This window comes from Aotus nancymaae, unplaced genomic scaffold, assembly GCF_030222135.1.
Source record: "Aotus nancymaae isolate 86718 unplaced genomic scaffold, 86718_ANA_hifiasm-v0.15.2.pri h1tg000003l, whole genome shotgun sequence".
Classification (NCBI taxonomy): domain Eukaryota; kingdom Metazoa; phylum Chordata; class Mammalia; order Primates; family Aotidae; genus Aotus; species Aotus nancymaae.
Window position 1 is genome coordinate 3,512,804 of NW_026988414.1, and position 26,115 is coordinate 3,538,918.

The 26,115-nt window shown below is 44.8% G+C and overlaps 1 protein-coding gene across 3 annotated transcripts in view; it reads right to left on the bottom strand.

Moving 5' to 3' along the window:
• Positions 1 to 26,115, bottom strand: part of GLE1 (GLE1 RNA export mediator) — a 43,520-nt gene that overhangs the window by 5,984 nt on the left and 11,421 nt on the right. For 2 of the 3 annotated variants that reach the window (XM_064377464.1, XM_064377473.1), the window contains 11 exons: positions 21,160 to 21,270; positions 14,652 to 14,800; positions 14,113 to 14,173; positions 13,616 to 13,870; positions 12,099 to 12,330; positions 10,882 to 10,994; positions 10,641 to 10,710; positions 6,233 to 6,375; positions 5,937 to 6,127; positions 2,872 to 3,001; positions 530 to 634 (listed from right to left, as the gene is read on the bottom strand). In XM_064377464.1, the coding sequence (XP_064233534.1) occupies positions 530 to 634; positions 2,872 to 3,001; positions 5,937 to 6,127; positions 6,233 to 6,375; positions 10,641 to 10,710; positions 10,882 to 10,994; positions 12,099 to 12,330; positions 13,616 to 13,870; positions 14,113 to 14,173; positions 14,652 to 14,800; positions 21,160 to 21,270 (1,560 nt within the window). The remainder of the gene's footprint in view (positions 1 to 529; positions 635 to 2,871; positions 3,002 to 5,936; positions 6,128 to 6,232; positions 6,376 to 10,640; positions 10,711 to 10,881; positions 10,995 to 12,098; positions 12,331 to 13,615; positions 13,871 to 14,112; positions 14,174 to 14,651; positions 14,801 to 21,159; positions 21,271 to 26,115) is intronic. The other variant, XM_064377471.1, reaches the window with a different exon arrangement.

Genomic DNA, 26,115 nt, shown 5'->3' on the forward strand with positions numbered 1-26,115 from the left:
CTGGAGTGCAGTGGCATGATCTCGGCTCACTGCAACCTCCGCCACCTGGGTTCAAGCAATTATCCTGCCTCAGCCTCTCGAGTAGCTGGGACTACAGGCACGTGCTACCACACCCAGCTAATTTTAGTAGAGACGGGGTTTCACCATGTTGGCCAGGATGGTCTCGATCTCTTGACCTTGTGATCCGCCTGCCTTGGCCTCCCAAAGTGCTGGGATTACAGGCTTGAGCCACTGCGCCCGGCCAGGAGTCACTTCTATATCCCTAAAACAAATTCCTCTTTTTACTTTTGCTAGAATGTACAATTTTCTGTTCTTTATAATGAAAAAAATCCGGAGAAGCCAAGTAAATATAGTGCGGTGTAAGTGAAAGCGAGGTTGGTCTATCTCTTGGGAAGAAATGTGTGACATTGGAACCTCATGCTGTTTACTATCAGGCCCAATTGCTATGCTGTTTCCCCATTCATGTCACCCAGTTGATCAAGGCTACCTCAACCACTGGCTTTCTCTTGTGTGATAACTGATTACATACCTCCAGGAAGTCAAAGAGGAGGGTGGCTGTCACATCTGACAAGGGTTCCATGTTTAAGATCTGTGCCAACCAGCGCCATCCATGATTTAAGCCATGAGGGTGAATCTGGGAGGAGAGAAGCTTGGTTATCATTGATCTCATTTTGTTTAGAAATCTTAACTCCCAATGTATCATCCAGCCATCACTAAGTGGACATGAACCCCAATCATCTAGCTCTAGCACCAGCTGCAGGGCAGAAATAACACAAACTAAATAAATTCTATTTCTCTTTTATTTTTTTGAGACAGGATCTCACTTTGTCGTCCAGGTTGGAGTGCAGTGGTACAATCACAGATTACTGCAGCCTTGACCTCTTGGGCTCAAGTGATTCTCCCACCTCACCATCAGTCTCCCAAGTAGCTGGGACTATGGTTATGCACCACCGTGCTCAGCTAATTTTTTTGTATCTGATGTAGAGACATGGTTTCACCTTGTTGCCCAGACTGGACTCAAACTCCTGGAGTCAAGTGATTCACCTGCTTTGGATTCCCAAAGTGCCGGGATCACAGGTATGAAGTCACCTAGCCAGCCTTCTGTTTTTAAATGTTTCAATACATTGGTTCCCATACATTCTCTTTTTTTTTCTGAGACGGAGTCTTGCTCTGTCGCCAGACTGGAGTACAGTGGTGTGATCTCAGCTCACTGCAACTTCAGCCTGCCAGGTTCAAGAGATTCTCCTGCCTCAGCCTCCCAGTAGCTCGGAGTATAGGCATGCACCACCACACCCAGCTAATTTTGTATTTTTAGTAGAGACAGGGTTTTGCCATGTTGGCCAGAATGGTCTCAATCTCCTGACTTTGTGATCTGCCTGCCTTGGCCTCCCAAAGTGCTGGGACTACAGGCGTGAGCCACTGTGCCCAGCTTATTTACTTATTTATTTATTTAGCCGGAGTCTTGCTCTGTCACAGGCTGAAGTGCAGTGGCATAATCTTAGCTCACTGCAACCTCTGCCTCCCGGGTTCAAGGGAATCTCCTGCCTCAGGCTCCCAAGTAGCTGGGACTACAGGTATGCACCACCATGCCCAGCTAATTTTTGTATTTTCAGTAGAGACAGGGTTTCACCATGTTGGCCAGGATGGCCTCGGCCTCCCACAGTGCTGGGATTACAGGTGTGAGCCACTGCGCCCGGCCCCACACATTCTTTATAGGATCCCTTCAATATGCATGTGTAGCTACAGCTTCAGGCATTCCATTGGCCAACAATGAGACTTACTGACATTTTATTTATTATTCTTGGTACCTTTAGCACAGAACCTGGGACACAACAGGCATACAATAAAATCTTGGATTTAATCAACTTCTGTTTTTCTCTTTAGGTGTCCACGACCATTAACTTCTCTGTCCCTCTTATCTGTATTCCCTGAGAAATTAACCGGGCTGGCAAGTCAAAGCCCTGAACCCTAGCTGCAGCTTTCCGAGCTTGATCTGTCCATCTGTGAAGTAAGGGATGTGATCTAGATGGTTTCTAAGGTCTCAACTAGTTCTACAATTCCTTGCTTATTTCTCTTGCAAGAAAATCTTCTAACCTTAATGACTGACACTCTCCTCTGGTAGACTCTGTTAAAAAACTAGCTCTTCTTTTTTTTTGACAGAGTCTCACCCAGGTTGGAGTACAGTTGTGTGATCTCAGCTCACTGCAACCTCTGCTTCCCTGGTTCAAGTGACTCTCCTGCCTCAGCCGTCCGAGTGGCTGGGACTACAAGCACTTATCACCATGCCTAGCTAATTTTTTATATTTTTAGTGGAGATGGGGTTTTACCATGTTAGCCGGGATGGAAAAAAACCAGCTCTTTTTTTTTTTTTTTTTTTTTTTTTGAGACGGAGTTTCGCTCTTGTTACCCAGGCTGGAGTGCAATGGCGCGATCTCGGCTCACCGCAACCTCCGCCTCCTGGGTTCAGGAATTCTCCTGCCTCAGCCTCCCGAGTAGCTGGGATTACAGGCACGTGCCACCCTGCCCAGCTAATTTTTTGTATTTTAGTAGAGACGGGGTTTCACCATGTTGACCAGGATGGTCTCGATCTCTTGACCTCGTGATCCACCCGCCTTGGCCTCCCAAAGTGCTGGGATTACAGACTTGAGCCACCGTGCCCGGCCTAAAAAACCAGCTCTTTAAAGTACCAGGTGATCCAAGAAAGTTCCCTAATAATCAACATTCACTCCTCTACAGAATACCCATGAAATTGCCAACAGTTTATCCTTTAACTAGACTGGCTTTCTGAAAGAAGGTCAACATTTCCCGTGGGAGGAATACACATGGACTGTGGTCTAACCTCTCATTATTGATAGTAGGCCTTTCACCTACCTCCTGTCGGTTTCCATATGGCCACCGGAGCTGGATGATGGCAGCATAGAGACGGATCATCCCTGACATGCGTTTTAGAAAGTTGTCTTGCTGCTCCATTTTGGAATCCGTTACTTGGTAGCCAAGCATCCTATTTGGGAAGAAAAAGTTTGGTCGGGTGTGGTGGCTCACACATGTAATCCCAGCACTTTGGGAGCCTGAGGTGGCTGGATCACTTGAGGCTGGGAGTTCAAGACTAGCCTGGCCAACATGGTGAAACCCCATCTCTACTAAAAATACAAAAATTAGCTGGGTATGGTGATGCACGCCTGTTGTCCCAGCTAATTGGAAGGCTGAGGCATGAGAATTGCTTGAACCTGGGAGGTAGAGGTTGCAGTGAGTTGAGATTGCACCACTGCACTCCAGCCTAGGTGACAGAGTGAGACTCTGTCTCAAAAAAAGAAAAAGAAAAGAAAAAATTCACTGGGACAAGGCCAAAATAAGGGTGACAAATGAGAGAGAAACTACTTTTATTTTGAAACAGAGTCTCTGTCGCCCAGGATGGAGTACAGTGGTATGATTAAGGCTCACTGCAAACTTCACCGCCCAGGTTCAAGTGACTCTCCCGCCTCAGCATCCCAAGTAGCTAGGACCACAGGCATATGCCACCACAGCTGGCTTTTTTTTTTTTTTTGAGATGGAGTTTTGCTCTTGTTGCCCAGGCTGAAGAGCAATGGCACAATCTCTGCTCACTGCAACCTCCACCTCCCGGGTTCAGGCGATTCTCCTGCCTCAGCCTCCTGAGTAGCTGGGATTACAGCACCTGCCACCACACCTGGCTAATTTTTGAATTTTTAGTAAAGACAGGGTTTCGCCATGTTGACCAGGCTAGTCTCAAACTCCTGACCTCTGACCTCAGGTGATCTGCCCGCCTCAGCCTCCCAAAGTGCTGGGATTACAGGCATGAGCCACTGCATCTGGTCAACACCTGGCTAATTTTTCTTTTCTTTTTTTTTTTTCAAGACAGAGTCTCGCTCTGTCACCCAGGTTGGAATGCAGTGGGGCAATCTTGGCTCACTGCAACCTCTGCCTCCTGGGTTCAAGCGATTCTCCTATCTCCTACCTCAGCCTCCTAAGTAGCTGGGACTACAGGTTGCATGCCACCATGCCCAGCTAATTTTTTTTTCCTTTGAGACGGAATTTTGCTCTTGTTGCCCAGGCTGGAGTGCAATGATGTGATCTTGGCTCACTGCAACTTCTGCCCCTGGGTACAAGTGATTTTCCTGAGGCTGAGGCAGGAAAATCACTTGTACCCAGGGGTGGAAGTTGCAGCCTCCCAAGTAGCTGTGATTACAGGCACCTGACACCACGCCCAGCTAATTTTTTGTATTTTTAGTAGATGGGGTTTCACCATTTTGGCTAAGCTGGTCTCAAACTCCTGGCCTCAGGTGATCCACCCGCCTCAGCCTTCCAAAATGCTGGGATTACAGGAGTGAGGCATCGTGCCCAGCTAACACCTGGCTAATTAAAAAAAATTTTTTTGTAGAGACAGGGTCTCATTATGTTTGTTACCCAGGCTGGTCTGGAAATCCTGGGCTCAAGCGATCCTTCTGCTTCAGCCTCCCAAATTGTTAAAAAAAAAAAAATTATAGGCATGAGGCACTGCAGCTGGCCCAGAGAATACTTTTTTTTTTTTGAGACAGAGTTTCACTCTTGTTGCCCAGGCTGGAGTGCAACGGTGTGATCTTGGCTCACCACAACCTCCACCTCCCAAATTCAAGTGATTCTCCTGCCTCAGCCTCCCGAGTAGCTGGGATTATAGGCATATGCCACCATGCCTGGCTAATTTTTTTGTATTTTTAGTAGAGACGGGGTTTCTCCATGTTGGTCAGGCTGGTCTTGAACTCCCAACTACCTCAGCCTTCCAAAGTGCTGGGATTATAGGCATGAGCCACTGCATCTGGCCCAGAGATTACTTTTTATGGCTAAAAAGTAACAATGTATTATTACATTCAGCGTTACTATTAATATATTATTATATCTGTAGAATACCAAGCACTCACATCCGTCATCAAATTTGTACTTCATATAAACCGTGAGGTAAACTCACAGAAGGGAATAGATGTCATTACTCTCATTTACAAATAAAGAAAAGATGCTCAGGCCGGGCGCGGTGGCTCAAGCCTGTAATCCCAGCACTTTGGGAGGCCGAGGCGGGTGGATCACGAGGTCAAGAGATCGAGACCATGCTGGTCAACATGGTGAAACCCCGTCTCTACTAATACAAAAAATTAGCTGGGCACGGTGGCACGTGCCTGTAATCCCAGCTACTCAGGAGGCTGAGGCAGGAGAACTGCCTGAACCCAGGAGGCGGAGGTTGCGGTGAGCCGAGATCGCGCCATTGCACTCCAGCCTGGGTATCAAGAGCGAAACTCCGTCTCAAAAAAAAAAAAAAAAAAAAAAAAGAAAAGATGCTCAAAAAAAACTAAATGATTTGTCCATTTTGGCAAAGCTATTAAATGACAAAGCAGGGATAAAATTCCAAGACCCCAGTATCCTTTCCACTAAACTACATTGATTATTGGCACCTAAGTTCACAAATCCCAAAGACTGTCCAGTTTGCACAAAAAACTATATATACATAGATATATTTATTTAGTTTCTTTTTGAGACACAGTCTTGCTGTGTCACCCAGGCTGGAGTGCAGTAGTGCGATCTCAGCTCATTGCAACCTCTGCCTCCCAAGTTCAAGCAATTCTTGTGCCTCAGCCTCCTGAGTAGCCGGGAGTATAGGTGTGCACCACCACACCTGGCTAATTTTTTGTATTTTTAGTAGAGACGGTATTTCTCCATGTTGCCCAGGATGGTCTTTAACTCCTGACCTCAGGCAATCCGCCCACCTTGCCCTCCCAAAGTGTTGGGATTACAGGCATGAGCCACCACGCCCGGCCAAAATACATTATATTTCTGATAGAACATTCAAGGTACGTAATAGGAGCTGTGAGAGAGGGAAAAACAAATTCCAACTCTATTTATATTTCACTAATCAGCCTAGGGATCAAAAGTAGGAAGAAAAGCAACTTTACCTCTGATAGTCTTCCAAAGTCATTCCCTCCTTGAAAGTGGGATAGAAAGGAACAGAGTAAGGACACTTCTTATGTAGATGAGCAAGAATGAGGTCCCCTACTCTGGGGTGGAGCTCCCAGATCCCGGACGCCACAACTGCAATGGGGAATGCTGCTTCATGGTGAGAGGCCACTTCCTCCTCGCCTTGTTTCTGAGAACACAGAGGTGGGTACAATTTTAACTTAATACCAGAGAAAGGCTGAAATCCTGTATACCAGCCTCTTCTTCCCATACCTCTAGCAACAAGGTTTCTCACCACAAATTTCTCTGCCAGTTTGTATTGAACAAAGTCCAGCCCCTGTGGGTTAAGTGTGACAGACACAGAGCGCCCACCAGATTGAACAGGTTTTCCAGAGAGCAGGCTGTGGATCTTGTCAAAGATCTCCTTCAGTTTTGAGCCTAAGCATGATAGAGAGAAATTAAAAGATACAACCACAGATCAATCTTTTTTTCTTTTTCTTTGAGACAGAGTCTTGCTCTGTTACCCAGGGTGGAGTGCAGTGGCATGATCTTGGCTCACTGCAAACTCGACCTTCCAGGCTCAAGTGATTCCCATGCCTCAGCCCCTAGAGTAGGTGGGATTACAGGCACCTGTCACTATGCTGGGCTAATTTTTGTATTTTTTTTTTTTTTGAGATGGAGTTTCACTCTTGTTACCCAGGCTGGAGTGTAATGGCACAATCTCAGCTCACCGCAACCTCCACCTCCTGGGTTCAAGCAATTTTCCTGCCTCAGCCTCCCGAGTCGCTGGGACTACAGGCACGTGCCACCATGCCCAGCTAATTTTTGTATTTTTAGTAGAGATAGGGTTTCACCATGTTGACCAGGATGGTCTCGATCTCTTGACCTCGTGATCCACCCACCTCAGCCCCCCAAAGTGCTGGGATTATAGCTGTGAGCCACTGCGCCTGGCCAATTTTTGTATTTTTTTTTTTTTTTTTTGTAGAGATGGTTTCACCATGTTGGCCAGGCTGGTCTTCAACTCCTGACCTCAAGTGATCCCCCCGCGTAAGCCTCCCAAAGTGCTGGGATTACAGGCATGAGCCACCATGCCCGGCCTCTTTTTCATCATTGTAATTACAAAGCATCTACAAAAACCCAGCTGTGCAGCCCTACAGAAGTTCAGGGCCTACAGCCAAAACACTGGTACAGAAGAACACATGGCAATCACATACACGTGGGGATCCTCAAGTATGCAAGTCATGGTACTATTAAAAAGGAATTCCTTATCTGGGACTGAGCTAATTCTGAAACTCACACATAAAATGAAGGGATAAACAGTATAGAAAGAGGTGTTACATTTTGTTACAGACCCCATGGGCTATGGTTTGTATCTCTGGAGGAGTTAGTCACATCTCTAGGAAAAACCTTCTAAAGGATCTGCCCAGCTCATGATGATATGCCCCCTTCTCTGGGACTTGCCTTCCTCCATCCTCAGACACATAAGTGGATTCGTAACAGCTATATTTGTACCAAAGATCCTGTGTGTTCCACCCCCACACCAGCTACAGTTAGATTACAGGTAGTTGAGTTGAGCCAGCCAGTCAAGTAAGAGTCACTTCCTTTGTAATCCTAGCACTTAGAGAGGCCAAGGCGGGTGGAACACAAGGTCAGGAGATCAAGACCATCCTGGCTAACAGAGTAAAACCCCGTCTCTACTAAAAATACAAAAAAAATTTAGGGGGATGATGGCACATGCCTGTAGTCCCAGCTACTCGGGAGGCTGAGGCAGAATTGCTTGAACCCGGGAGGCGGAGGTTGCAGTGAGACAAGATCGTGCCACTACACTCCAGTATGGGTGACAGAGCGAGACTCCATCTCCCTGCAACCTCCACCTCCCAGGTTCAAGCAATTCTCCCACCTCAGCCTCCCAAGTAGCTGGGACTACAGGCACGTGCCACTACTCCCAGCTAATTTTTGTATTTTTAGTAGACATGGGGTTTCATCATGTTGGCCAGCCTGATCTCAAACTCCTGATCTCAAGTTATCCATCCGCCTCATCCTCCCAAAGTGCTGGGTTTATAGGCATGAGCCACCGCACCTGGTGACATCCACTTTTTTTTTTTTTTCTGAGATGTTGAGTCTCACTTTGTCACCCAGGCTGGAGTATAATGGCATGATCTCGGCTCACTGCAATTGCCACCTCCCAGGTTCAAGTGATTCTTCTGTCTCAGCCTCCTGAGTAGCTGGGATTACAGGTGCCCACCACCAGCACGCCCAGCTAATTTTTGTATTTTAGTAGAGACAGGGTTTCACCATGTTGGCCAGGCTGGTCTCTAACTCCTGACCTCAGGTGATCCACCTGCCTAGGCCTCCCAAAGTGTTGGGATTACAGGCGTGAGCCACTGTGCCCAGCCAACATCCACCTTTTTCAAAGAGACAGGAATTAGGTGATCTTTCTCTTCTATTCATTCAACATTTACTGAGCACTAACTCTAGAGCATGCTCTGTGTCTGGCTGGACTACAAGGTCTTAAAGAGCTTATAGTCACGATGGAGACAAAGGGAGAGTCAGGAAATGTGTAGAAAAATGAGAAAAGGCAAAGTTAGAGACTAATTCGATATGATGAGTGAAATAGAGGCAGCAGCCGTAAAGATGACTCCCAGGTTTCCAGCTAAGGTTACTGAGTAGATAATGGTGCTACTGATTACTCAGAGAAAACAGGAGATAATTAGGCCTAAGGAAGATGATGAGTTTGGATTTGAACACATTAAACTGGAGGCAGCTAAGAGACATATAGGCAGAGATGTCCTTCAGGTACCTGGAGCTAGAGAATCTGAAGCTCAGAAGAAAGGAGTAAGTAGGTTTGGGAGTCAGCAGCATACAAGTAATGTTTGAAGCCCTGTAAGTTGAGAGAATGAAAAGAACTGCGGGATAGGAGTGGATCCCTAGGAACCGCCTACAATTAGAGTCGGGTAGAAGGCTGAGAAACTCATAAAGAGGAGAGAGAGGAGAGGAGAGGAAGGGGGAGGGAGGCAGGAGAAGAACCTGGAAGCAATGGTGCCATGGAGGCCAAAGGAGTAGAGTTGCACAGAGAAAGTAGCAACATGCCAAACAGAAACCTGAGGAAGATCAGCAAACACTTAGAAGACATAGGATCAAGGGAAACTCACGTTTAGGATGTAAGGGGCTCGCACATATTTAAAGGCTGAGAGAGAGGAGCCTATAAAAAGGAGTTATCACAGAAAACAGGAAAGGCAATAAACAATAAGGCAAAGTCTGACAGGAGACAGGAAGGAAAGGGAACAAGCGCAGAGGTGGAAAGGTAAGCCCGGCAGCAAGGACGCCTCATCCAGTGACACAGAAGACTAAGATAAATGTCACAGTGCAGTCGTGGAAGGGGCTCTGAAGAACTCATACTGGACGTCTCCATTTTCCTGATGAAGGAGGTACTGAGGCTGTCTGCGGTCAACTGAGGGGAAGCTGGGAATGGCCATTAAGGTGTGGAGTGGCTGTCCAGTCAACCTCTCCCACTCAAAGTGCTACCAAAGGACACAGCACTTTGAATTCCACAAAGTGATACGTTATTTATTTATTTATACCTTGCCCTGTTCCAGAAAGAATTTTAGGCAGCAAAGTCATATGTAAGTTTTGTCGGACTGCCTATCAAGGGCAGGAACAGAAATTTTCCTATGCTTTCCCGGCAATGAGAAGTGAATCGGGGAATGGAACCCATGATGAGTCAGAGGAGTGTTCCAGTTGCACACACTCCCCAGCCACATGGCAGCTCAGTCTGTAATTTGGAGGCTTCCACATCTACAGCTCCATACAAATGAACCTCTGGTTCAAAAAAGAGTTTTTTCCTTGTCTGTTTCTCACTTTCTAAACCTCAGTTTCTGGAGAGAAAAGGAGTCCCTGAGGATGAACAAGGCAAGCTTGGAGTAATCGGGAAAGCTAATATTGTAGGACAGAAGCAAAGGCTGCAAATCATAGCCTAGGTTCCCTTAGTGATGTTTTCAGCAGCAATCTGCAACTTGAAAGTTGAGAGCCATCCTAATAATTTACTATAAATAGGTAGCTTATTAAAAATGAGTCAACAAACTCATCATGATTATCTTCTTTTTTTCTTCTTTTGAGATGGAGTCTTGCTCTGTCATCAAGGCTGAAGTGCAGTGGCATGATCTTGGCTCATTGCAACCTCCACCTCCTGTGTTTAAGCGATTCTCCTCCCTCAGCCTCCTGAGTAACTGGGATTACAGGCACGCACAACCACTCCCAGCTAATTTTTGTATTTTTATTGGGACAGGGTTTCATCATGTTGGTCAGGCTGGTCTCGAACTCCTGATTTCATGATCTGCCCTGCCTCAGCCTCCCAAAGTGCTGGGATTACAGGCGTGAGCCACCACACCTGGCCATGATTACCTTCTACGTGTTAAAGAGGAAACGAAAAAAAAAAAATAAAGAGGAAACGAGTGAAACGATGTATATAACTTATATGTACCCGATCCAACTGTCAACATTTGTTTGAATATACTTTTATAGGAACCTTACAGATAAGTAGATTTGGAGTCTGAAAAATAATACAGTGAAGTGAAAGGTCATATTCTTTTTTTTTTTTAAATTAATTTATTTATTTTACTTTAGGTGCATACTGTATCTGGCATTTCTCCCCATGTTATCCCTCCCCACCGTGAAAGGTCATATTCTTATCCCCTCTGACCAACCTGCAATGGTAGAGATTTGGCTCACTGGGATGGTAGCAGCCTTCTGGAGGTCCATTTTTATCTTTTTGGCCTGCCAGAAGAGAACAGTGAGAAGGCAGACAGTGTTCTGAAGAGCTGAGTAGATGTCACTTAGAATCAGGTAACATGACATGCCAGCTATATTCCTTTGGGACATGAAGTGCTCATTCTCTAAGCACCATCAAGCCCACAAAATTACTGCCATATACCACCCCTCCCCTACCTGACTGTCCTTGCTGTTGGTCAGGCCCTCAAAGGTCAACACACACTGCATGGAAGCATCCTGCAGCTGCTGGTACCACTGCATTGTACTGTCTTGTACCTTCACCTGGAGGTCTGAGAAATAAAAGAGAGGTTTTAGTAACAGCTAGTATTTACTGAACATGTAATATGAAGCAGGCACTGTTATAATCACTTTATTTATGTACTAACTGCTTTAACTGTCACAATAACTATGAAGTAGATACTATTATCTCCATTTTATAGATAAGGAAACAGGAAACAAGCATGAAAGGTTAAGTGATTTGCCATGGTCACATTACTAGTAAGTAGAAAAACTAAGGCAGGGCACCCACGCCTGTAATTCCAGAACTCTAGGAAGCCAAGACAGGCCCGGGAGCTTGAGACCAGCCTGGGCAACATGGTGAAACCCCATCTCTACAAAAAATACACAAATTAGCCAGGCACAATGGTGCACGCCTGTAGTCCCAGCTACTTCAGAGGCTGAGTGGGTAGGATCACTTGAGCCTGAGAGGGTGAGGCTGCAGTGAGCTGTAATCACACCACTGTACTCCTCTAGCCTGGGTGACAGAGTGAGACCCTATCTCAAAAAAAAAAAAAAAAAGAAAAGAAAAGAAAAGAAAAATTAGACTCCCAATGATCTGGCTCCAGAGTCAGCATTTCCAAACGCTATGCTACACTGATTTTTTTTTTTTTTTTTTGAGATGGAGGCTCACTCTGTTGCCCAGGCTGTAATACAGTGGCACAATCTCGGCTCACCGCAACCTCCATCTTCTAGGTTCAAGCGATTCTGCCTCAGCCTCCTGAGTAGCTGGGACTATAGGTGCGCACCACTACGCCCCGCTAATTTTTGTATTTTTGGCAGAGATGGAGTTTCACCATGTTGGCTAGGCTGGTCTCGAACTCCTGACCCCTTATACATATTAAACAAACACATATTTTTGTTCATTTATTTAAAATAGTAGCAGTAATAATTGAAATAATGTATCTGCTATAATTATGTAGAATTTCAAGTCCTCACAGAAAGTGTTGGAATCTTAAATCAGGCTCCACATCAACCAAAACTGAATGAAATAGATTATGTAAAATTCTGATTAACTGTCCTATATAGTTTAACACAACATTCAAAATACACTCTTGTTTCTCTTCACATTTGAAACTTACACCAAGTTAAAGGACCATATCCACACTGAAACCCACCTTCAATCTGTTTCCCTCCTGGGCCCTGGCTGGAAGCTAGGTGCTCTTTGTGGGCCTCTGGTCCCTGCTGCATCTGCGCCTCTTGCAGCTTTACCTGAGCCTCCTCTTCATCCTGCCTCTTCTTGTCTTCGCAGGCTCTGGTGATCTCCTGCCCCAAGTTCGTAAGGAGGTCCCGCATTTCCTGCAGAGCTCGCTCAGCCTCAGCTTGGCTTTCTGCTGTAGGATAGCCACTCTGTCAGAGTGACATCATACCTTAGGTAAATCATATCTCACACAAGTCAGTAAATTTCCTATAATTGGAATTGTTGCACCAATGGAGTACCCACATTCAACAAATTGATACTGCTTTCCCGTTCTCTTAAAGGTATTAATAATTCCAATTTACTATCACATCCGCAGTTTCTAAGTATAAATTTTTCTGTATTCTCAGCAACAAGGGCCAGAGTAATTTTTTAAAAAAAGTTTGTGACAATATGTTAGACAAAAATAATACTGGTTTTTTTTTTGAGACAGAATCTCTGTCACCCAGGTTTGAGTGCCATGGCGGGACCTCAGCTCATTGCAACCTTTGCCTCCCAGGTTCAAGCGATTCTGGTGCCTCAGCCTCCCAAGCAGCTGGGATTACGGGTGTGTGCCACCAGGCCCAGTTAATTTTTGTATTTTTAGTAGAGACGAGGTTTCACCATGTTGGCTGAAACCTACTGGCCTTGAACTCCTGGACTCAAGTGATCTGAGACTCGCTTGAACCTGGGAAGCAGAGGTTGAATTGAGCCATGATCACACCACTGCACTCCAGCCTAGGCAACAGTGTAAGACCCGGTCTCAAAAAAAAAAAAAAAAAAAAAAAAACCCAAAAAGCAAAGAAAAGAAATAGGGCAGGTGCAGTGGCTCATGTAATCCCAATACTGTGGGAGGATCACTTAAGCCCAGGAGTTCAAGACCAGCCTAGGAAACACAGTGAGATCCCTTTCTCTAATTTTTTTTTAAAAAAGTTCTGCACAGTGGCTCACACCTGTAATCTCAGCACTTTGGGAGGCTGAGGCAGGGGAATCACTTGAGCGCAGGAGTTCAAGGCCAGCCTGGGCAACATGGCAAAACCCTGTATCTACAAAAATACAAAAATTAGTGTGGCATGGTGGTATGCGCCTGTAGTCCCAGCTACTCAGGAGGCTGAGGTGGGAGGATCGCTTGAGCCCGGGAGGCAGAGGCTGCAATGAGCTGAGATTGTGTCACTGCACTCCACCCTGGGTGACAGAGGGGGACCCCATTTCAAAATAAGAAAAAATAAATTAAAAAGATTCCAGAATAAGCACGTATAAAAATAAAGAAATAAATAAACAAAATAAAATGTTAACAATGGTTACTTCTAGGTAAAGAGATATGGAGATAAAAAGTAATGTTTGGTATTTCCCCCAATAAGCTGATAGCAGATACTACTTTTTAAGTCAGAAAATGATTTTGCTTTTAAGGTCTTCCATTTCAAAGACAGCAAAGAATCACTCTGAAGCCCCCCTCACCTCTGAAGAGGCCCGGATGATCCCTGAGATGAGGCTGCATAGCTGGTAGCCTCGGGTCCGAAAGGCAGCCAGGTCGACCTTAAGCAGGCCTCTGTGCTGCTCAGAAGCATCCAGCTGCTGGCTGAGCTGCAGCATCTCCTCCTGCAAAGCATAGAGGGCCCGCAGGCGGACCTGGCCTTCTTCCTTCCGAAGCCGTTCCTGCTCCACTTGCTTCACGCGCTGCTGCTCTGCCTCCCGCAGCTTCAGATTGAGAATCTGTAGAAAGGGCTGAATGACTTCTGAGGGGTTCCTGGGCTTCCTCTTTCTATAATCCTCAAATTCTATGTGGGCTACATATTTTAACAGATGGGCTCAGAGCAGGAAAAGGACATCCCAGACTTAGTCACACACAGATATAATATGGCCGAGATCCTCCATGTGACCATCTGCCAAAACCTGGCTCTCTAGGCAGGTTATAGACAGACTATACACCCACACCAATTTTGCCAGGCTCTGACCTTTGCTCTGTGACGGTGCTCAGCTTTTAGCTTCTCTTGGTGTCCCAAGGCTTCTCTGGAGCTGCATGAACAATGTAGGGAGGAATAGTCAGGAATATTTCCTGAAGTTGTTTTTCTTTTCTCTCCTTCTCCCTGCCCTCCCTTCCCTCCCTTTCTTTCTTTTTTCTTAGAGATGGAGTCTCGTTATGTTGCCTAGACTGGAGTGCAGTGGCTGTTAACAGGTGTGATCATAGCTCACCACAGCCTCAAACCCCAGGGTTGAAGCGATCCTGCCTCAGCCTCCCTAGTAAATGAGACTACAGGTGTGTTCCACCGTGCCCGTAAAATTGTTTTACCTCTCCTAAAAGCCTCCTTCTTTGTGTTACTTTTGTTGTCTTTCCAAGTTTGATCATTTTTCCAGGTTATAAACTTCTTTACCTATTTTACTTTGATATTTAAGGACTAAGAAATTGTTCAACTCTTTCCCCTTGGAACCTCTCTTGGGAAAGAGTTCCAGTTGAACACATCAATATTCCCAGTCATAATTCAAGGAGACTCACCTCTTCTCCATTACTTCCCGCAAGTCCTGGAATTCTTTATGCTGCTTCAGTTCCTTCCGTTCATCAAACCGCTTCAGTTGTTCAGATGCCATCTCTGAGAGGGCTCGCACCTTCCTCTCCTGCTCCTCCTGCCATTGCCTTAGGCCCTCCTGAAAAGGTTCAGCACTTGCTCTATGGAGCTCCTTCAACACCTTGATCATTCACCTCTGTGGGCTACCTGCCCAATGGCCCCTAACACCATCAGAGATACTTAAGGGCATGGAATTAGAACCTTTGCAGGAGTCTTCTGTCTCCTTTTGCTTGATCTTGTAAACTCAGATGCTTTGGAAAGCTCTTCCAATTAGCCCTATATGGTTTATGTCACTCCAGTACAAGCTGGGAACAGACAGGAATTTAGCAACATGGCATCACAGCCATGCACTATTAAGATTCCATCCTGTGTAGTCTTATCAGGCTTCCTTCGTAATTTAAGGAAATCATTTTAATTCCATAAAGAGGCTATATACATTCCTATCTCCCTGCTTCTGCCTAGAAGATTTTCTCCTGGACCTCCACTGAGGGAAGTCCTTTTCCTTAGTACCTAAGGGAATCAGATATTTCATTTAACATTTCATGAAAGTACTCACGTATCGTTAAAGGCAATCTGACATTTTAGTATCAAAATTTGAAGTGTCTCTATCCTTTGACACTTTGACACCTGAGGAAATGCTTGTATGTGTGTGCAAAGATATACGTACAAGAATGCTCACTGCAGCCCTGTTGATAACAGCAATAAATATAAAACCACCTAATTGGGGAATGATGACATGTATTAGAGTACAGTCATATTGGAGAATACTGTCCAGCCGTTAAAGACAACAAGATGCCAACTAGCATGGAGATATGTCAAAAGATACTGTTAAGACATTATGTTATTCTATTTTAAAACATATTATGGTTGGGGGTGGTGGCTCACACTTGTAATCCCAGCACTTTGAGGGGCTGAGGTGGGCAGATCACAAGGTCAGGAGTTTGAGAGCAACCTGGCCAATATGGTGAAACCCCATCTCTACTAAAAATACAAAAAATTAGCCGAGCATGCTGGCATGTGCCTGTAGTCCAAGTCACTCAGGAGGCCAAAGCAGGAGAATTGCTTGAACCTGGGAGGCGGAGGCTGCAGTGGGTCAAGATTGTGCCACCTCACTCCAGCCTGGGTGATAGAGTGAGACTCTATCTCAAAAAAAAAAAAAGTATTATATTTTATTTTGTTTGTTTATTTTTGAGATAGGGTCTCACTGTATCATCCAGGCTGGAGTGCAATGGCACAATTATAGCTCACTGCAGCCTTGAGCTCCTGAGCTTAAGGGATCATCCCACCTCAGCCACCTGAGTAGCTAGGACTACAGGTACACACCACCACACCTGGCTAATTTTCAAATTTTTTGTAGAGTCAGGGTCTCACCATATTGCCTAGGTTGGTCTGGAACTCCTGACCTCAAGCTATCCTCCCAAAACTGCTGGAATTATAGGCATGAGCCACTGCATCCAGTCTTAAAACTTATTTTAAAGTTTCCAGTGCAAGAAGGCATATTGAAAACAAGCATATATATCCTCTTCTATGGGACTCTGTTAAAGTGAGAATTGGAAAGAAAAAAAGATATAACACCACACAGAGCATGAGAGAGGTCACCAACAGGGAAAAACCTTCCACATACTTCTGGAAAACAGTCAGGGGAAAAGTGGCCAGATGCATTGGCTGAGGTCTATAATCCCAGTTCTTGGGAAGGCCTAAGTGGGACGATCACTGGACCCCAGGAATTTGAGACCAGCCTGGGCAACAAAGAGAGACCCGTCTCTACCAAAAATTTTAAAATTATCTGGGTGTGGTGGTGCACACCTGCAGTCCCAGCTATTCTTTTTTTTTCTCTTTTTTTTGAGACGGAGTTTCACTCTTGTTACCCAAGCTGGAGTGCAATGGCGCGATCCCGGCTCACAGCAACCTCTGCCTCCTGGGTTCAAGCAATTCTCCTGCCTCAGCCTCCCGAGCAGCTGGGACTACAGGCGTGCGCCACCACGCCCAGCTAATTTTTTTGTATTTTTAGTAGAGACGGAGTTTCACCATGTTGACCAGTATGGTCTCGATCTCTTGACCTCATGATCCACCCGCCTCGGCCTCCCAAAGTGCTGGGATTATAGGCGTGAGCCACCGCGCCCGGCCAGTCCCAGCTATTAAGAAGGTAGGAGGAGCTGAGGTGGGAGGAATGCCTGAGATCAGGAGGTCAAGGCTGCAGGGAGCAGTGATTGCACCACTGTATTCCAGCCTGGGCAACACAGCAAGACTCTGTCTTAAAATATATATATATGGAGAAGCAATAAATGATAGAGCAGAGCTGAGAAAACCCAAGAATACACACACACACACACACATATGTACATAAGCAGACTATGCCTCGCGAGAGCAGAGAGCCAATCTACCAGCCAAACTGCAGAGTCTCAAGACTGGGAAATGCTATGACTCATATAGGTGGGCCTCATGGGACTGAAAACGAAACTATTGCCTGAATGTTTGTAGACTAAACAGTCAACTCTTGCCCTCTTCCCCTGGTCATTAGATCAAAACAGCCAAGAGCCAGGTATTTGTGCTATAATTTTATTTATTTATTTTTGAGTTGGAGTCTTGCTCTGTCACCCAGGCTGGAGTGCAGTAGTGTGATTTTGGCTTACTGCAACTTCCACCTCCCAGGTTCAAGCAATTCTCCAGCCTCAGCCTCCCAAGTAGCTGGGATTACAGGCATGCACCACCACACCCGTCTAATTTTTGTATTTTTAGTAAAGATGGGGTTTTACCATATTGGCCAGGCTGGTCTCGAACTCCTGACCTCAAGTGATCCGCCCACCTCGGCCTCCCAAAGTGCTGGGATTACAGGTGAGAGCCACCGTACCCGGCCTGTGCTATAATGATTTTGAAACACTACATTCAAATTGTTTGACAATCCTCCCATCCCCTCTACTTCAACTTGAGCAGGACTTTTTGACTACCATGACATAGAATGTGGAAAAAATATATATACGTTACATGATTTCTGAGACTCAGAAAGGCTACGCAGCTTTGCTAGTTTCTCTTAAGATGCTTGCTCTTGGAACCTAACCACCATGCTATGAGGGAGCCCAGGCCTGATGGAGAGGGTAGGAAGTCCAGCTAACAGCTAAACTCAACTACCAGACCAGTAAATAAGAAAGTCTTTGAGATGACTCCAGCTTCAGCCACTGAAACCACAATAAATCCCAAATGAAAACCACCTGAGCCCAGACATCCCCCAGAAACACAAAAGACAATAATGAATGCCAGTTTTTGTTTTTTGGTTTTTTTGAGATGTAGTTTTGCCCTTGTTGCCCAGACTGGAGTACAATGGCACAATCTTGGCTCACTGTGACCTCTGCCTCCCCGCTTCAAGCAATTCTCCTGCCTCAGCCTCCCGAGTAGCTGGGATTACAGGCATGTGCCACTATGCCCGGCCAATTTTGTATTTTTAGTAGAGACGGGGTTTCTCCATGTTGTTCAGGCTGGTCTCGAACTCCTGACCTCAGGTGATCTGCCTACCTTGGCCTCCCGAAGTGCTGGGATTACAGTGAGCCATCGAGTCCAACCACCTGTTGTTGTTTTAAGACACAAGGTAATGAATACTCCTAGCCAAAAAAAAACGGGGAGTTCTTCTTTAAAAGAAAATTAATAACCTGTCCAGAAACAGCTGATCATTTAGTATGGGAGCTAGTATTCCAGAACAATATGCTGACAGTTAGGAAGTCCGAAAGCTTAATAATCTTGTTCCTCATTATTCTTCTTGAATCTCTGGTCTGATTACTAGCAATACGGATCTTTAGATAATTGAGGAATCTCTACACCCTAAAATAAAAGAATCGAGATGAACAAAGGGAAAACAATGCATCCAGAAGAACATGTGTATCAAGGGACACAAGTGAATCTGAAAAAGAGCTCCGAGTATGTTAAGAAATGAGAATAAAATGCTCTAAAATAGGAACAAGTGGAGAATACAAAAAACTCACAAAAATTAGACATAATTTAAAAAATATGTATTTTTTCAATTAGCAGTTGGAGGATAAAATATAGAAATCTAGAAACAAGGCTGGGCACGGTGGCTCATGCCTGTAATCCCAGCGCTTTGGGAGGCCAAGGCGGGCAGATCATGAGGTCAGGAGTTCAAGACCAGCTTGACAAACATGGTGAAACCCTGTCTCTACTAAAAATACAAAAATTAGCTGAGGTGGTGGTGCATGCCTGTAATCCCAGCTACTCAGGAGGCTGAGGCAGGAGAATCGCTTGAACCAGGGAGGCAGAGGTTGCTGTGAGCTGAGATCACATCATTGCACTCCAGCCTAGGTGACAGTGAGACTCCGTCTCTCAAATAAAAAAAAAAGAAGAAAAAAAAAGAAATCTTCTAGAAAACAGAACAAAAAGACAAAAGGAAAATGAAAGAATAGGACATATGAAGGATTAATTTAGGAAATCTAATACATGACTAATAAAAGTTCCAGAGAGAAGCCGGGCACGGTGGCTCAAGCCTGTAATCCCAGCACTTTGGGAGGCCGAGGCGGGTGGATCACGAGGTCAAGAGATCAAGACCATCCTGGTCAACATTGTGAAACCCCGTCTCTACTAATACAAAAAAATTAGCTGGGCATGGTGGCGCGTGCCTGTAATCCCAGCTACTCAGAAAGCTGAGGCAGGAGAATCGCCTGAACCCAGGAGGCGGAGGTTGCGGTGAGCCGAGATCGTGCCATTGCACTCCAGCCTGGGTAACGAGAGTGAAACTCCGTCTCAAAAAAAAAAAAAAAAAAAAAAAAAAAAAAGTTCCAGAGAGAAGAAGGCAATGGAGAGGTAAACTAATCAAGGAGAAAAAATTTCCACAGATTCAGGAAATAAGTCTTTGAATTAAAACAACTCAAATAAGCAAAATTAGTCATTTGTCACCATCTCTACTGCTACCACCCTACTCTAAGCAACCACCACCTTTCACACAGATTACAACAATCTTCCAAATATTTTACTTATTTCTCCTTACTTCTGTCTCTCACCAGAATATAAGCTCTGCCTACTTTATTTACTATTTTATCTAGACCTAGAACAGCATCTAGCACCTAGGTGCTCAACAAATATTTACTGACAATGACCAATGAGGCAAGATGCTAGAAGACTCATTTTCTCTCTCTCTTTTTTTTTTGAGACAATGCCTTGCTCTGTTGCCCAGGCTGGAGTGCAGTGGTACAATCTCGGCTCACTGACACCTTTGCCTCCTAGGTTCAAGTGATTCTCCTGCCTCATCCTCCTGAGTAGCCGGCATTATAGGCATACGCCATCACGCCTGGCTAATTTTTGTATTTTTAGTAGAGACGAGGTTTTGCCATGTTGGCCAGGCCAGTCTCAAACTCCTGACCACAGATGATCCACCTGCCTCAGCCTCCCAAAGTGATGGGATTACAGGCATGAGCCACCGTACCTGGCCAAGCCTTTTGTTTTCTAAATTCCTGTACCCTGAAACATTTTTACAAAATCATGCATTGCTTTCCTAATTAAAAAAATAATACAGGCCAGGCGCAATGGCTCACGCCTGTAATCCCAGCACTTTGGGAGGCTGAGGCGGGTGGATCACCTGAGGTCAGGAGTTCAAGACCAGCCTGGACAACATGAGGAAACTCTGTCTCTACTAAAAAATACAAAAATTAGCTGGGAATGGTGGCAGGAGCCTGTAATCTCAGCTACTTGGGAGGCTGAGGCAGGAGAATTGCTGGAACCCAGGAGGCGGAGGTTGCAGTGAGCTGAGATCACGCCATTGCACTCCAGCGCTGGCCCACAACAGTAAAACTCCGTCTCAAAAAAAAAAAAAGAAAAAAAAATTAACAAACAAAACCAATCAAATAAATTAATTAAAATAGTATTATAATTTTCTCAAGAGACCAGCCTGACCAACATGGTAAAACCCTGTCTCTAGTAAATACAAAAAGAATTAGCTGGGTGTGGTAGTGTGAGCCTGTAATCCTACTTGGGAGGCTGAGGCAGGAGAATCGCTTGAATCCATGAGGCGGAGGCTGCAGTGAGCTGAGATTGCACCATTGCACTCCAGCATGGGCAACAAGAGCGAAAACTCCATCTCAAAAAACAAAACAAAACAAAACAAAACAAAACAGATAAAATAAAAGAGGCTAAGGTCCTATCTTCTCAGTACAAGCTTATATAACAACCCTGGACGATCTCCAAATTTTGGAGAAGTAAATGGAAGCCAGAAAAGTCCAAGTAATTTTCTCAAAGTCACGTGTAAAATAATACAGTCAGAATCTGAAATCAGACTTGACTTCAGTGCACTTACTACTGAACTCTACATTACACTACCCTCCAACTAAACAGGAGGTGGGAAGGATGAGCAGCATACAGTGGCCATTCCTAAGCCCTGGGGAACTGCAGCTAAATGTGGTTCCCAGGATCAAGCCTGCCTTACTTCATGGGTTCACTTACTGTTCCTTTCATTCTGTGTACCAGTTCATACATTCGGATGCAGCCTTCCACTTTGATACCCCGTGAGGATTGAAGTACCACTGATTCTGTGTGCTGGGACTCATCTTTGTCCTGTATGAATAAAAAATAGAAAAATAATTAAGTTTTAGGCCGGGCGCGGTGGCTCACGCCTATAATCCCAGCACTTTGGGAGGCCAAGGCGGGTGGATCATGAGGTCAAGAGATTGAGACCATCCTGGTCAACATGGTGAAACCCCGTCTCTACTAAAAAAAAAAAGATACAAAAATTAGCTGGGCATGGTGGTGCGCGCCTGTAATCCCAGGAGGCTGAGGCAGGAGAATTGCTTGAACCCAGGAGGCGGAGGTTGCGGTGAGCCAAGATCGCGCCATTGCACTCCAGTCTGGGTAACAACAGTGAAACTCCGCCTCAAAAAAAAAAAAAAGAATTAAGTTTTTAATATGGTAAAGTTGGTGTTATCTCTTCTAGTTAAAGACCACATCCCAACTTATGAACAACCATCAATAACAATAGTGAAAAAAAAATTTAGGTCAACCGGTGGGCTTTTCATGAATGACAGTAACTTTGTTCTAATTGTTTTCTTTAATAAATTGATGTTCATAACTTTGGGTGGTTTTTTTTAGGTTTTTCTATGTTTTTCTGGCTTGCTTGCTTGTTTTACTCTGCACAGAAAATGTTCCCCCTTTTTTCCGATCAGTGTCCGTTTGTCCTGGGGTGTTTTGGATGGAGCATCCCCAAGCCACATCCCTAAACTTCCACCCTCCTGGCTTCAGGAGAAAGCTGGCTATCAAAGTACTCTACCCTCAGGCCAAGCCTCGCTCACACCTGTAATCCCCGCACTTTGGGAGGCCAAGGTAGGCGGATCACAAGGTCAGGAGATTGAGATATCCTAGTCAACACGGTGAAACCTTGTCTCTACTAAAAATGCAAAAAAATTAGCTGGGTGTGGTGGCATGCGCCCGTAGTCCCAGCTACTTGGGAGGCTGAGGCAGGAGAATCGCTTGAACCTGGGAGGCGGAGGTTTCAGTGAGCCAAGATCATGCCACTGTACTCCAGCCTGGAGACAGAATGAGACTCCGTCTCAAAAAAAAAAAAAAAAGAAAGAAAGAAAAATCAGGCCGGCATGGTGGCTCACACCTGTAATCCCAGCACTTTTGGAGACGGAGGTGTGCAGATCACCTGAGGTCGAGACCAACCTGACCAACATGGAGAAACCCCATCTATACTTAAAAAAAAAAGAAAAATACAAAAGTAGCCCAGTGTGGTGGTGCATGACTTTAATCCCAGCTACTTCAGAGGCTAAGGCAGAAGAATTGCTTAAACCTGGGAGGCAGAGGTTGTGGTGAGCTGAGATCGAGCCATTGCACTCCAGCCTGCGCAACAAGAGTGAAACTCTATCTCAAAAAAAAAAAGGTATTCTATCCTCCTATGTTCACTATGGACTTGAGGAATGAAACATATGACTCTAGTTAGGCCAGAGTCCATCTCTGAACTTCTCTAATTTTTTTTTTGAAACAAGGTCTCGCTCTGTCTCCCAGCCTGGAGTATAGTGGCATGATCATGGCTCACTGCAGCCTGAACCTTCTGGCCTCAATTGATATTCTTGCCAAAGACTCACAAGTAGCTAGGACTACTGGTGCACGCCACCACACCCAGCTAATTTTTGTATTTTTTGCAGAGACAAGGTTTTGTCATGTTGCCCAGACTGGTCTCAAACTACTAGTCTCTCACAGGCAAGCCTCCTACCGCGGCCTCCCAAAGTGCTACAATTACAGGCATGAGCCATCAGGCCTGGTCTTTTTTTTTTTTTTTTCCAGTTTTTTTTGAGATAGGGTCTTACTCTATCACTCACGCTGGAATGCAGTGACACTATCTAGGCTCACTGCAGCCTTGACCTTCCAGGCTCAAGGATTCTCCCACATCAGCCTTCTGAGTAGCTGGGAACACAGGCGTGAGCCAGCCACCATGTTCAGGTAATTTTCTGTATTTTTTGTAGAGATGGGTTTCCCCATGTTGCCCAGGCTGATTCGAATGCCTGAGCTCAAGTGTTCAACCTGCCTTGACCTCCCAAAGTGCTGGGATTACACACCCCACTTTTTAATTTTCATTTAACACACCTGACATGGACATCTTTGAACTTTTCTGATGACATTATCTGGGAATGCTAACCTAAGAAGATGCGAGTCTAGGGCTACCAGTAGCCATCTTGCCACCTAGAGTCTATCTCAACAATGAAACCAAGATTTGAGAAATAGAGGCAAAGCCCTGTGTTTGGGTCACTAGACTGAGTCAAAAATAATATCAATCCTAGTGGAGGACATGTTTGAAAAATAATAATGTCAAGCAGAAACATAGAGAATGTAGATTTTCCTAGATCTAACTGATTCCAAATGCACTCCTAGACTTCCTAGTTATATGAATTAATTAATACTCCCTCAATCCCTTGCTTAAGCCAAACTGGGTTTTTCTTACTTAAATAGCAAAAATTCCTAAGTAATGTGACAAACCATTACATAAAACCATTTAAGAATTTATTAGGCCAGGCACGGTGGCTCCAAAAATTATGGAATTTTATACATGAAAATGACCTCAGGCTGGGCACGGTGGCTCATGCTTGTAATCCCAGCACTTTCGGAGGCCAAGGTGGGCGAATCACCTGAGGGCAGGAGTTTGAGACCAGCCTGGCCAACATGGTGAAACCCTGTCTCTACTAAAAATACAAAATTAGTTAGGCATGGTAGCAGGCGCCTGTACTCCCAGCTACTTGAGAGGCTGAGGCAGGTTTGAACCCAGGAGGCAGAGGTTGCAGTGAGTCGAGATTGTGCCATTGCACTCCAGCCTGGGGGATGAAAGCGAAACTCCATCTCAAAAAAAAAAAAAAAAAAGGAAAAAAGAAAAAAAGATCTCAGCAATTTGGTCCAGTATTAAATTTATAAAGAAACTGAGGAAAAGAGGCCTACCTGAGGGCATGCCACAATATTGGCAGGATCACACTAGAACCTGCTGCCAAGAAGCTCCTCATAAAAATACCTTTTGTTTTTTGGTTTGTTATTTTGAGACAGTCTCACTCTGTCACCCAGGGTGGAGTGCAGTGGCGCAATCTTGGCTCACTGCCACCTTCGCCTCCCAGATTCAAGCGATTCTCCTGCCTCAGCCTCCCAAGTAGCTGAGATCACAGGCATGTGCCACCATGCTTGGCTAACTTTTTGTATGTTTAGTAGAGATGGGGTTTCACCATCTTGGCCAGACTGGTTTTGAACTCCTGACCTCATGATCTACCTGCCTCGGATAGACTCCCAAAGTGGTGGGATTATAGGTGTGAGCCACCGCACCCAGCCAAAATACTTTAAAAATTTTTTTAATTTTGAAAAAAATAAAAAATAAAATAAATAAAAAGAAAAAAGTGTTTAATTTTGAAATAATTAAGGTTCATAGAAAGTTGCATAAATACATACAGGAAGGTCCCATGTACTTTTCACCCCATTTTCCCCAATAGTAATGTCCTTCATAAATACCATAAAATAACAAAGCCAGTAAATTGATATTGGTGCAATCCACAGAGCTTATTCAGATTCACCAGATTTAAAGGCATTCATTTGTGCTTAGCTATAATTCTATGCAATTTTATCACATGTAGATTCATGTAAACACCACCACACTCAAGATACACAGCTGTTCTATCACCACCAACCCCCTTATGTCACACTTATCTTTATAGCCACACCACCTCCACCTCCACCCCTCATCTCTAATCAATTCTCCTTCTCTATAGTTCTGCTAATTCAGGAATGTTAAATAAATAAAATCTTCACCCAGCCCTAGATGTTGGTTATATTGTAGTTCTAAAAGGCTTAGTTTTTTTTACATTGAAGTCCACGATCACTTTGAGTTAATTTTCATATAAGATATGACACTTAGGTTGAGGTTCATTTTTTTGCCTAAGATAGTTCAGTTGCTAAAAATATGTATTTTAAAGTACCTAGACCTTTTCTGGCAACAACAAAAACAACAACTATAAAATATATATATTTTGAGACTGAGTCTTGCTCTGTTTCCCAGGCTGTAGTGCAACGGGGCGACCCTGGATCACTGCAACCTCCGTCTATCAGGTTCAAGTGATTCTTGTGCCTCAGCCTCCCAAGTACCGGGATTACAGAGGTGCGCCAACACGGCCGGCTAATTTTGTATTTTTAGTAGAGATGTGGTTTCAGCACGTTGGTCAGGCTGTTCTAAACTTCTGATTACAGTGATCTACCTGCCTCAGCCTCCCAAAGTGCTAAGATTACAGGCATTTTTAAAGACTAATATTTTAAAAGATGAACTACTAGATACGAAAAAAAAAACAAAACTTCTATGTTAAAAAAAAAAAGGAAAATGCTGTGCGTAGTGGCTCACACCTGTAATCTCAGCACTTTGGGAGGCCAAAAGGGGCGGATCACAAGGTCAGGAGGTCAAGACCATCCTGGCTAACACGGTGAAACCCCATCTCTACTAAAACTACAAAAAATTAGCTGGGCATGGTGCACCTGTAATCCCAGCTACTCGGGAGGCTGAGACAGGAGAATTACTTGAACCCAGAAGGCAGAGGTTGCAGTGAGCCAAGATCGTGCCATTGCACTCCAACCTGGGCAACACATCGAGACTCCATCTCAAAAAAAAAGAAAAGAAAAGAAAAAAAAAAACCAGAAAATAACTAATCTTGCAAGGATATGGAGAAACTGGAACCTTTGTGCATTGCTGGTGGGAATGTAAAATGGTATACCTACTGCAAGAAAAGTATGGTGGTTTCTCAAAAAATTAAACCTAAAGCCAGGCACGGTGGCTCACGCCTGTAATCCCAGCACTTTGGGAGGCCGAGGCGGGTAGATCACGAGGTCAAGAGATCGAGACCATCCTGGTCAACATGGTGAAACCCCATCTCTACTAAAAATACAAAA